General features: G+C 44.5%; 1 protein-coding gene across 1 annotated transcript in view; it reads left to right on the forward strand.

Annotated features, from left to right (window-relative positions):
* The window catches only part of PLEK (pleckstrin), a 33,131-nt gene that overhangs the window by 14,966 nt on the left and 4,830 nt on the right, over nt 1-13,335 (forward strand). Inside the window, exons 2-6 of the mRNA XM_011984994.1 lie at nt 817-972; nt 1,212-1,393; nt 4,012-4,103; nt 7,886-8,070; nt 9,779-9,883. Of these exons, the coding sequence (XP_011840384.1) occupies nt 817-972; nt 1,212-1,393; nt 4,012-4,103; nt 7,886-8,070; nt 9,779-9,883 (720 nt within the window). The remainder of the gene's footprint in view (nt 1-816; nt 973-1,211; nt 1,394-4,011; nt 4,104-7,885; nt 8,071-9,778; nt 9,884-13,335) is intronic.

A 13,335-nucleotide genomic window follows, 5' to 3' on the forward strand; every position in this document is an offset into this window, starting at 1 on the left:
TTCAAAAAAAGAACTATACTCTAAGATCATGTGTAAGATGTAGTTTCAGAAGCAAGATCTGCTGGCAGTTCTTACACATAGCGGGGGTGAGAATGTTACTATGAGGTGGCTCTTTTGTGGTTCTTAATGGTGTGAACCAGGCATGAAAAGGAAGGTGCAGGGGAAATCATAGCAGGAAAGGGTTTGGTTGGGGATGAAGTAGACAATAAGAAGGACTGGTTGCTCTTTTCAATGAAATGTGATAGCTGCTAGCGTTTGGCAGTTTGGGAAATGATCTTCTTTTGTATTATTTTAATGAACATCCCCTGTGTGCTCAGTATCATCAGCTAAGGAAAGTACCTGATAGTGCAATTGCCACGGAGAAGGAAAGATCACCATGCTGAAGACAATTGAAGAACTATATGAGGAAGTATATAACCAAGTTCCAGGACGTGTGGCACATTCAGTGAGAAAAGCGGGAGGCGCCCCTGAGATCAGGGTCGGTCTGTGCAGTTTGGGAAGCCTCATCCATGAGGTGGCTAAGCTGAGCCCTGAAGGATGGGGAGAGGTTAGGCAAGGGGAGAAAGAGGAGATGGCAGAGTTGGGAAGGAGTATTCCAGAGAGCGGGGTCAGCTTGGGCAAAGAACTGGGAGTAGAAATGAGAATGGCTCCCCAAGAAGCCACTGATTTCAGAGGATTTGTGTTGAAGGAACAGAGATGATGTCACAAAACATTTTAAAAACCAACTGTAAGTAAATATAGAATCTTTCCTGTTAGGAAGAAAATACAGTTTGCAAAGAGCCCTGCCCATCTCAGCTATTTTGGTTGTCATTACAGGGGAGCGTGTTCAATACGTGGAAACCCATGTGGGTTGTACTGTTAGAAGATGGAATTGAATTCTATAAGAAGAAAAGTGACAACAGCCCCAAAGGAATGATCCCGCTGAAAGGGAGCACTCTGACTAGCCCTTGTCAGGACTTTGGCAAAAGGATGGTGAGTTGACATCACGAGCTGCCGTGAACCCCTGGTCAGGCACTCACCTTTTGGTGCAAGCATCGCCTACAATGTGGGTGGTGCTCCTTGGGCTGGTCCCTCTCACCACCACCCACACCCCACCCTGGCATTTGGGTTTCTCTTGACCAGAACAGTTTTAGGCCAATGGCCTCTGCTTCATGAGGGGCCCCAAGCCCTTGAAATAAGTCATTCCTAATGGGACATGTTTTGATTTTCAGTTTGTGTTTAAGATCACTACGACCAAACAGCAGGACCACTTCTTCCAGGCAGCCTTCCTGGAGGAGAGAGACGCCTGGGTTCGGGATATCAAGAAGGCCATTAAATGCATTGAAGGAGGCCAGAAGTTTGCCAGGAAATCTACCAGGAGGTCCATTCGACTGCCAGAAACCATTGACTTAGGGTGATTTTCTATGTTTACTTCTCTTTACCCGTTCCTTCTGATAGACACAAACATAGCAGATCCCGCTCCAAGGCTTGCTCTAGCCGCCTCTGATGTTGTATCCACTCTGCCAGGTCAATACTAGCACTTGGTGTACTAAAATATTTACCTGGGTCTGAAGGAGTGATCCAAGGCCTACCAGCTGAGGAGAGGAGGCTAATGGAGTACAAATTCCCTCACACTGGGTATGAGAGAGAGAGAGAGAGAGAGAGAGAGAGAGAGAGAAACATAATCATTGCATTTATAAAGTAGCCATAATAAGTCAGTCTTGAAATGAAGCTTTAGGATCTTCAGGTAGAAAGGAAAAGGCAGGGGCTATGCATCCAAGCAAGCAAGGTTTCAAGTTCAAGTTCACGCATTTACACACTCAGGAAGGGCCAGCCAGGGTAAACACCCATCCTGGTGGAAGCCATTTATGCCCTGACCTGGTTTAATGGCCTCTGATGTTGGCTGACTTGGAATTGCAGGTGATAGTTGTAGCCTAAAGGTGGTCAGAGGCCAACAGGAAGATCTAGCCCCTGACAGAGGTTGGGAATGGGATTTCTTCCTTCCTGGATATCTTACATCTTTGTCACATGAGCCCCTTTCTTTAGGAATCCTTTTCTTCTAGGTGGTTTTGCTTTTTTGTTGAGCATTCCCTGAAACAGGAGACCTGTCAGGAAGAATTCCATGCTGGCTGCTTAAAATGTCCAACAAGAATTTTGTTTTTATGGAGGGCAGGATGGGGAGAGGCACTGAGAGGAGCCTAAAGATACCCCTTCTGCACTTCTGCATGACGAACACAAGACTTGGCATGGCACAGGAGTTTGACAGAGTTCGCGAACTGAGCTAAGTGAGACTCAGCAGCCCCCCTCACCACAAAAGCTTTTTGGCAAAGAGCTCCAAGGAGGCACCCAGTATAGCTGCAGCTGCTGACGGGGGCCATCGAGTGACCACAGTCCTGGCCAGGGCTGTCAGAACTAAGTGGGAAAAATGCTGGGACTACAGGGAGCCACAGGCTACACGGAAGGGGCCTTCTGTTTTGTTGCTTAGAACTTCTCTCGTTAGGCTATCTTTGATGTATTACTTCAAGGACAAAAACGAGAACTTCTCACCGTTTTGCCTTATATCTCATCATTTTAAAGATAAAACATATGCTTAGTGGAAGCATTCACTTTCTTAAAGGCAAATGTCTACCACAGATGGTCCCTTGAAGAGCATTAAAGAATTGGGATATGAGGTGAAGGGGTGGCCTGCCCCTCCACACCTATGGGCATTTCTTGTTAGGTGGAACGAGAGACTTGAGAAAAGAAATGAGACACAGAGACAAAGTATAGAGAAAGAAAAATTGGGCCCAGGGGACCAGCGCTCAGCATACAGAGGACCCACTCTGGCACCGGGTCTCTGAGTTCCCTCAGTATTTATTGATCATTATCTTTACCATCTTAGAAAAAGGGAAGTGGCAGGATAATAGGATCATCGTAGGGAGAAGGTCAGCAGTAAGACATAAGAATAAAGATCTCTGTGACATGAATAAGTTTAAGGAAAAGTGCTGTGCCTTGATATGCATATGCAAACATCTCCATAAACCTTTTTAGTGCACAAAGAGCAGCATTGCCGCTAGCAAGTCCCACTTTCAGCCCTAAGACGTTTTTCTCCTTTCTCAGTAAACAGAACATACAATCAGGTTTTACACCGAGATGTTCCATTGCCCAGGGATGGGCAGGAGACAGATGCTTTTCTCTATCTCAACTGCCAAGAGGCCTTCTTTCCTCTTGTACTAGTCCTCCTCAGCACAGACCCTTCACGGGTGTCAGGCAGGGGGACGACCAGGTCTTTCCCTTCCCACGAGGCCATATTTCAGACTATCACATGGGGAGAAACCTTGGACAATACCTAGCTTTCCTAGGCAGAGGTCCCTGCGACCTTTGGCAGGGTACGTGTCCCTGGGTACTTGAGATTAAGAGAATGGTAATGACTTTTCACAAGCATGCTGCCTTCAGGCACTTGTTTAACAAAGCACACTCTGCATAGTCCAAAATCCCTTAAACTTTGAGTCACCACAGCATATGTCTCTTTCAAGGACAAGGTTGAGGGTAGGGTCACAGATTAACAGCATCTCAAATACAGAACAAAATGGAGTCTCTTATGTCTACTTCTTTCTGTATAGACACAGTAACAGTCTGATCTCTCTTTCTTTTCCCCACATGAGGATTGTGGGACATTAAAGATCTAGAATGTGTAGAAAATGGACCCTGAGAACCTTTCATCTTTGACCTCTAAATTGGGGCAACTTTCCATCCCAGGCGCCAATAATTAAATCAACAAAGAGCTGAATGAATTTAAGAGAATTTAGGAGACGTTAAGTACCTCCCAGCATTGCTAAACGCCGTGCAGGCTACAGAGTCGTGCAGATATGAATGCTGCCCCTCCACTATTTATGATCTGATGGAGGGAGACTAAGCTCAGGGGATACCTGGGGATGGGGAGCTTGTGTTCACCTCCCAGACAGAACTTACCATTCTGAAATGTTCCCCACTCATCCAACTGGGTTTTCTTTTCTTTCTTTCTTCTTTTTTTTTTCTTTAATCTCTGTGCAGTGCCTTATATTTGTCCATGAAAGACACTGAAAAAGGAATAAAAGAACTGAATCTAGAGAAGGACAAGAAGATTTTTAATCACTGCTTCACAGGTAAAAGCACTTGCGGGCCTGAAATAGGGCAACTGGGAAGGCGATGTGGAGTCCTCCTTTGGCCTCGTCTGTGAGGTGGGGGTATGAGGTATGGGGGTTGGAAGGGGTCCCAGAATGCAGCCTGGTGAGCCTGAGAATGAAGCTCCTGCAGAGTGAAAATAGAAAGTTGTTGTTCAAGCTAACGATTTTGTTCAAGCTTTATTTGTTCAAGTTAACATTTGTTCAAGCTAACGTTCCAATCAAAAGGTTTTTTTCCTCAATAAATGGCATTATGTTGAGGCTTACTAAAAATAGACACAGAATTGGATAAGATGCAACCCTTACTACGATAAACAGGGATTAAGGCATACAATGTAAGTTGTAAATGACAATATTAGGGCTATCAGAGGCTGCATAGGGTCAGGTATTAAGTGCTATGAGTTTAGGTAGTATGGTGTAGTGGTTAAAAACATGTCCTTTAGAGCCAGACTACCTGGGTTCAAATCCTGGCTCTGCAACTTACTAGTTATAAAACCTTGGCTCAATAACTTAGCCTCTCTGTGCTTCACTTTCTCTGTCTATTTAGTGGGGATAATCACAGTGCACCTACCTCACAGGCTTGCCATTATGTGTGTAGAGCAGTGCCTGGCACACACTCAGTGCTATACGGTGCAAGCTCAAGTGGTTATTGTGTTTTAAGGGGTCACATGTCTGTACAACCAATTCCAGGGGTTCAGAAAAGAGAAAGAGCTCAGGGGTTGATGGGATGAATAGGAGGTGGCACCCAAATTTGACCCTGAAAGATGGGTAGAATTTCATTAAATATTTTTGAGAGGATTTTTGATGAGGTGGCAGGAGAGAGGATGGGCAGATGATGGTGAGGACAAAGTTATGAGACAGACATGTGCAGAATATGCATCTAGAAAAAGAAACTGACCAGCCTAATAGGGCTGATGGTTCATCAGGGGGAGCAAAATGGGATGTATAATTTGGTACTAAGTTTGTCAGATACCAGGCTTGGCTTTCTTATGGTGACAAGAGAGATCAAAGGAAGAAAACTCTGAGCTGATACAGCAAATGTGGAATCTAAGAGGATGTGCTGTCAACAGATAATCCATGAAATTGGTCCAGGTCAGGATCGGCAAGGCTAAGGGGGAAAGGCTATGATCAGTCCTCCAGGGGAATGAGCCTCAGAGTCAAGGCAGCAGCCCATGAGCATCAGACAAGGCAGGGCTGAGATTTGGGATCAAGACACCAAGCTGTGGGTAGTGGTATGAGAAAGTGACAAGAGCAAGGCAAGGTCCTAACTCTAGCAGGACCGAGGTCACTGCAACTGCCTTGGGCAAAGGGAACAGGAGGGGATTTCAGTGTCAACTAGGGCACACAATCTAGGTCAGATTGATTTCCTGTGTAATGTGTTACTGAGTCCCAGAGTATTGGGCAGCGGGCGGCTTCTTCTTCTTCTTCTTCTTCTTCTTCTTCTTCTTCTTCTTCTTCTTCTTCTTCTTCTTCTTCTTCTTCTTCTTCTTCTTCTTCTTCTTCTTCTTCCTTTTTTGAGACGGAGTTTCACTTTTGTTGTTCAGGTTGGTGTGCAGTGGCACGATCTTGGCTCACTGCAACCTCTGCTGCCCGGGTTCAAGCGTGATTCTCGTGCCTCAGCCTCCTGAATAGCTGGGATTACAGATGTGCACCACATCTGTAATTTTTGTGGCTAATTTTTGTATTTTTAGTAGAGATGGGGTTTCACCATATTGGCCAGACTGGTCTCAAACTCGCAACCTCAGGTGATCTGCCCGCTTTCTTATGGTGACAAGTGGTGACAGAGGTACAGGCCTCTGAAAATGGCCTGTAATCCCTAAGATTCCAGGTGGGCTAGTACCTCTTAAATCCCTCTTGTTGAAGGTCAGGGTGGATTCTGGACATTTCTATGGGTGGAGCCTTCATGGGGGAGTGAGGTGGCCTCGGCTGGGAGATGAAGGCTGCAGCAGAGCCTGGGACCCCGCAGTGCTGACACATGATGGGAGACCTTAAATGTCCGACGACTGGGAGACTAGACCAAACTTATCTTTCAGGCTTCAGCATGCCTCACCGAATGGGCATGGATGCAAGGGTTGGAACACTTAAAAGTGACAGCCCAGGGTAGTTGTGACTTTGGTCTAAGATCACTCAAATTCCCTGAGCCTTAGTTTTCTCATCCTTAAAATAAGGACTGCACTTACTGCCCTGCCTCTTTACAGGCTGCTATGAAGGTAGAAAGAAGAAATGCAGTGTCGCTTAGTTTATCCTTGTACAGGAAGAAAAGTGAGCAAAAGCTTTTCATATATGAAATTCACGGAAGGCTCGCTATCCAACTGCTGTCACTCCTGTTCTGAGGGCGGCATCCCTACTGCTTTTGCCTGGATGACAGGACAGGCAGGCTGTCATGCTGACTCCCTTGTTGGCTACATTTGTAAGGAACACACTGCTTTTTATTTTTTAGTTTTTAAATTGACACATAATGGTACATGTTTATGGGGCACAATTATGTTCTGATACACATATACATTGTGCAATGATCAAATCATGGTAATTAGTGTATCCATCACCTCAAATATTTATCGTTTTTTTGTTGTAAGAACAAACATGCTGTTTTTAATACAAAGCTTCATTGTAACCTGCTAATAATCCAAAGTATGGGTCAATTTCATTTTCTTCTCTTTGCAATCATCTCTTGAGGCAGAAGGTTGCTTAAATGATTTCTCAAGGTCCTTGCTAGACTCTGCAAAGGCATGACAATCAGTGCAGGTGATGTCATCAAATTTTAATTTAGGACATATAGCCATCACATTATTTCCTATTTAAAAACTTGCAATGATTTCCCATTAGTCAAATTTCTTACTGTGCCATCAAAGCTCTCCCCACCCACCCTTCACCTCCCTCCTCCTCTTGTTTCCTTTTGCCTTCTTTCCACCAACTCCTCCCCTGCCCCGTGGGGCTGCTTTGTGCCTGAGTGCATCTGTTCACACTGCTGCCCCCTCAGCCTGTGCTGGTTCCTCTGCATCCTGCCTCACATGCTTGGCAAACACCTACTCATGTTTTAAGCCTCTGCCCAGTGTCACTTCCTGTATGAATCTTTTCCTGATGGTGCACGCACAACCCTCTTCTCTCACCTCCTCCACCTCTTTCACACCTTCAGATTAGACCCAGTAGTCTCGCAACTGACTTATAGCAGAGTACTTGTTACAAGACTTATTTATTACACCCATCATGCCCTTTTACAGTCCTTGAGGGAATTTCTCCAACATCCAGTAGAGCACCTAGCATCTAGTAGGTACTCAGTAAATGTTTGTCCATTAATGGGATAAGTGAGTGGGTTAGTAAAACCCATTTCCTTGATGCATGTGTTGCTTTTTTTTTTTTGACAAAGACTTTTTTATTTTTTTATTTTTAAAGTTATTATATTTTGAGATGGAGTCTTTTTATGTTGCCTGGGCTGGTCTTGAACTCCTGGGCTCAAGTGATCCTCCTGCCTCAACTTCCAGAGTAGCTGGGACAACAGGTGTGCCACCATACCTGGTCGTGTGTTTCTTCTTAAGCAGCATGTAGATGTTCTTAAAAACCCTTTACAAAGTTTTGTTTGTTTGTTTGTTTGTTTGTTTCTAGTGGGTATCTATCCCACTGATTTTGTTTTCTCTTTCTTGAAATAACAGGGGAGACAAGACAAGTCAGACCTGTGGGTGCACTGGAGTCAGTTCAGGGGTGATTGTCAGGGGCTTGTTCTTCCGTAAGGAACAGTTAACCTTCCCTGTGCTTGTCCCATGTAGGTAACTGCGTCATTGATTGGCTAGTATCCAACCAGTCTGTTAGGAATCGCCAGGAAGGCCTCATGATCGCTTCATCACTGCTCAATGAGGGGTATCTGCAGCCTGCTGGAGACATGTCCAAGAGTGCAGTGGATGGAACTGCTGAAAACCCTTTCCTGGACAACCCTGATGCCTTCTACTACTTTGTAAGAAAAGCTCCCCATCTCTTCTTCCTGTAAGGGAGGCTGCCCTGAGCAGATTCTAGATTGATTTCAGGTCGTAGACGTCTACAGAGCGCTGTTAGGCAGCGGGTAGGGACGTCAGCCAGGAAGAACAAGGGAATACCTGAAGTTTCCAGGCCCATTTAGAGCTTCTGTTATACCAGCATTTCCCAACTCAACAGCTGCCCTCTCCACAACACTCGCCCTGTCCAAGTGAATTTGTTATTATAAAAGGATACTACTGTTTACTTGAAAAAAAAATTTTTAATGGATATTTTGAAGTTTATTATTTCCTATCTATTTATTTATTTATTTATTTTAGACATAGTCTTACTCTGTTACCCAGGCTGGAGTGCAGTGGTGTCATCTCGGCTCACTGCAACCTCCGCCTCCCGGGTTCCAGCGATTCTCCTGTCTCAGCTTCCCGAGTAGCTAGGATTACAGGCATGCACCATCACACCCAGCTAATTTTCCTATTTTTAGTAAAGACAGGGTTTCACCATGTTGGCCAGGCTGGTCTCGAACTCCTGACCTCAAGTGATCCACCCGCCTCTGCCTCCCAACTATCTATTCTTATTCTAAGCAGTAATTCCTTTATAAAACTGTCTTAGACCCTAGTCCATGGCAAGCATTCTCTAAGACAAGAAGATACAGCCATATAGACAAGCGTGCTGGGGGGACAGGCAAAAATCCCACCCTCCTGCAACTTCCTTTCCAGAGGGGAAGCTATAAATCACAGGTTTGACGTGTTAGGTGCATTGTTCCAAATGTACATTAAAACATGTGACTCTTAATTCAAAATGTGTCCATAGATGTCACTTCCTGCAGTCATCTTGTGTACCTCCCACAGTATGCTTACCCAGGATTGGGAAACACTGTATTATACAATGTCAACCTATTCTTAGGCCACCTGAGAAATTCAGCAATGGTGGATTTCTTGGGGGATTTTGGCAGTTTTGTTTCTATTTTGGATCAGAGCACAGAAGTTAGGAAGTTGCCTAAGAGAACCATCCTTCTTATAAACATGAAGTGAACACCCTAGAGAGTTTCATTTCACTTTAGGGGAAGTTCCACAGTCTGTTTCTGTTTTTTTTTCTTCAGTCCTTTGATCTGGCCATTTATAGCCATTTCAATGCAGGATTCTAAAAATACCCATCACAGTGGCTCCTCTTCCTCGGTCTGATTCATCATCCACTTTTGCTGAGCAAGTCCCAATTCCCTCATAACCTCAGGGGAAGAGGCTGGACACGTGCTTTCACTTTTCTCCAAGAGGGGCCTCAGTGGCTAATGTTGAGCTGGTGATAGTGTTGTGAATGAGAAATTAGCCTGTCCTGCTTTCAAGGATGTGACTGTGGTATCCCAAGAGAAGGAAGGCTTTGAAGGCAGACATGTGCCTGGTTAGGAAGATGGAGCTAAGGTTAGTATACAGCTTGGGAAACCCTCCAGAATAAAAGGATATTGACAAAATCACACCTGAGTGGAGGCAAGAAAGGAACAACCCCTGAAACAAGTAAAAGGAGGAGGAGAAACTCGCTTATCAAGGACCTTTGAAGTTCAGATTGGGATGTACACAGGAATGGAGGAAAATGAGGAGGCTGCCCTTATGGCTGGAGGGGAGGGGGAAATGGAGATGACACAAGTCGCAATGTGCCAAAGACTGGCGACGTCAGCTTGCTGTTTGATTTCCCAACAGCCAGACAGTGGGTTCTTCTGTGAAGAGAATTCCAGTGATGACGACGTGATTCTGAAAGAAGAATTCAGAGGGGTCATTATCAAGCAGGGATGTTTACTGAAGCAGGTGAGTGGCCACCACTGCTCCCGTCTAGCCTTCTCCCTTTACAAGGTCCTTTTTGTTTCTAAGTTACCCAGTGACTTTTGGTTTGTTTGGTTAATAGTCAAGCAGAAAATGAAACTCATGGAGTGAAAGACGGATGAGTAGCTCTGTAGATATGAAAGTGGCTTTAGGTCAGGAAGATTGAGTTTGACAGGGCAGAAGATGTCCCTGCAAGTAGGAAAATGCCTCTTTTATCCATATCATAGTGAAAAAAAGATGTTTCAAGAAAAATATGGCCGGAGGAGATAAATTGTCTAAGAGATGGCATCCAAGAGACAAAGCTGTCCCATGGTAAAAGTACTTCCATTTTACCTGTCCCTCCTCCCTTCAAAACAACCAGGAAAACAGGAACAGGCCACGCCCAGAAGAGGAACAGAGTACACCACTGAGAGCAAAGAAGAGTCATTCCAGTCTGTGGGTAGGGCACGGCAAGACCGAAACCTGGGCGTGCAGAGGCCAGTTCACAGGAACAGCAGGCAAAAGTCAAATGCAGATTGAGGGCATGAACAGAGTCCTTGGGGGATGTCCAGGTGTCCAAAGGTACAGGCCACCATCAGTCTTGGAGGCAAGGGCTGGGGAGTGCTGAGGAGCCCCAGTCGGTTACCAGGTGCCAGAGCCTATGATGCCAAGAGGTAAGAGACAGGGGCCGAGATGACTGAGGAAGCCAGGGCCAGCACCTGGTGTAGGAAGTTGCAGGAAGACATGAGAATATTCAGGGGGAAGCTAGTTGATACTAGTACAAGGCATCTTAGAGGCCAAGGCTGCTTTGCAGGACCAAGGTCTTGCCTTCCTGGCTGCACTGTGAGCTGCCTTAAAAGCGCTGCTCAGTATATAATGGAGAGAATCGGTTACCATCAGGAGATTTCCACGTACTGTCTATAGGCTCCATGGGACTGGGGGATTTGATTTACTTCATGTTAGGACCCTGAATGTCCATCTTAGTGATTAATGGAATGGGCAAGGAGGGAAGAACCAGAGAAGAGCCCATATTTACATTTATAAAGAGGGACTCTGAGCTGGGCTAGTTGAAAGGAGGTATAGGTATGGATTTTGAGTTTCACTGGGGGAAGTGGGACATTTGAATGGAAAAATTACCTTCATATCAGGTTTTAAGAGAACAGTATCCTAAGAAATATATGGCAAGGATTTATAAAGAATTCATGGACTATTGTAATATTTTTGATGACAGGGTGACCAGCGGGCTAGATTAAAGGAAAGGCATGGGGCAGGGCCAGCCTTACACCAGAAAGGCTTGGGCAGTTGCCCATGGACAGTTTGCCTGCTGTTGCTTTCTCGTTGGTTCTGACAAACATTCCTATGTTCCTGGTTCTTTGATTGCAGGTGCTGGAATGTGGCTATTAAGCAAGAACAGTAACTTGGGAGGGAATTTCCTTATTTTGTTGATTTCTTCCATCATTCTATATTGTTATCAGCTATTTCTTGAATTAGTTGATTGGACAAGCCCTAATCTAGAATGGGGCTCTTGGAAAGCCAAGGAAGAAGGTTAATAAAGAGTAGATAAAGTTGGACTGGAGCCATGTCTCAGTGAAGCAGCCCAGTAGGAGACCTGGGATGGTCAAAACTTGTGTGTGGGTAATGGTGGCTCGAGGTATTTTGAAGACAACAGGGACAAGGATTGAACTTACGTGTTTTCCTTTGCCTTCCTTTGCCTGGCCTTTGATAGGTACAATTTCGCCTTAGCTAGCTTAGTTGGTGCACATTTGAATATCCCAGGGAACTGTTAAAACTGCATGCCAGGCCAATTAAATCAGAGCCTCTGGATTTTTACAGCTCCCAGTTGATTCTGATGTGCAGCCAAGGCTGAGAACCACTGAGCCAGCCTTTTTCTTAAAAGCGAATTTATTCTATTATCAGTGTACAAGTTAAATAGTCTTTCTTAGAAGCTTCCTTTTTATGTGAAGAAAACAGAAATCTATGTGCATGCAGGAATTTTGTTCTTTTCCAATATTCTTTCCTCTGAATTTTATTTTTTTTTCAGGGAATGGGGAGCAAAAACCTTTTCAATTTGAATTGACACTTCCCCTTGATGTTTCTAATCTCTTAGCTCAGTGGTTAGTAACCATGGTTTACATCAAAATCACCCAAGGGAATTCTCAGAATTTTAAAACTTTGTTTTAAAATCCAAAAGTAAGCCTCCCTGGTGTTTGCTGCTGGGAGTTAGCCAGGATTAACCTTATAGAAGCCTTGTTATAATGAAAAAGGACACCTGTGCTCCACACCTCACAGATGGGAAGTAGCTGTGGCCAACTGGAGGCCATCACCCCGCCCCATTATTTCCACTTTTCTCACCCCAGGGTAAATAATCTTACTTGGCAACAAGCTTGAGGACGAATGATCTTAGATTACATTCAATATAATCCCTTTTTATGTAATTGCTTCTGCTATAACAATGAATAAAGTATCTGCTTGTTTAATTCTCAACCACATTTAGATTCCTTAAGGGAGAGGAACAATGTGTTATATATGCTTCTCTTGTATCTGCCGCAGAGTTCAGCATCCTTCTTGATTTATCATAGGCAATGAACACTTGGGGAGCTAGTTAAGTCAAATATAAGTAGATGACTTTGACAGTTCAGTGGCAACTCTTGGAAACCCAAGGCATACAAGCATTTCTTAATATTCCTTAGAAAATACTCATTAAGTGAAAGATGACCAGAAATGTACCACTAACATCCAACTCTTCAGTGTGTCACATTGTGATGTCAGTGAGGGCTTAAAGGGAATACGGTGGTTGGGCAACATTGGCTGATTTCACATCCTCTTGTTGCCTTCCTCTTCCATTGACTCTTAATAAGTTGGTGATTGTCCAGCAATTGCACAATACAGCACAATATGTGTGTCTGTCAGTGAAGAGGAAACGGTATGGGGTGGCAACTTTTGTGTCGTTATTCTGAAGGGCAACATTACTTAAGGCAAAGAGCAGCAATGTATACTTTTGGAAGTCTATGCTTTGCAAAAGCCATTTTGGACATGATATAGCAGGTAGGAATATTTTCTGTCCTTGCATATGACTCTGCAGGGGTTCCAGCTCCATCCTTCAGGAAGTAGAAAGTTCTTTGGAAATGAGTTCCTTCACCAAATGTTTCGCTAAAAAACTTAGGCCCATTTCTGAAAGCTTCCTTGAAGCGCCTCTGGATTTATAAAGGAGGCACTGTTTGCCAAAACCACACACGTTTTACTGCTTTCAGCACAAGTACAATGAAAAATGTTGGAAAATTTGTATACATGCTTGCCAATATGGGTGGTTTAAAAATTACAAATAAGGCCGGGCGCAGTGGCTCACGCCTGTAATCCCAACACTTTGGGAGGCCGAGGCGGGCGGATCACGAGGTCAGGAGATCGAGATCATCCTGGCTAACACGGTGAAACCCCGTCTCTGCTAAAAATACAAAAAA

Source organism: Mandrillus leucophaeus, unplaced genomic scaffold (genome assembly GCF_000951045.1).
Source record: "Mandrillus leucophaeus isolate KB7577 unplaced genomic scaffold, Mleu.le_1.0 Scaffold279, whole genome shotgun sequence".
Classification (NCBI taxonomy): Eukaryota; Metazoa; Chordata; class Mammalia; order Primates; family Cercopithecidae; genus Mandrillus; species Mandrillus leucophaeus.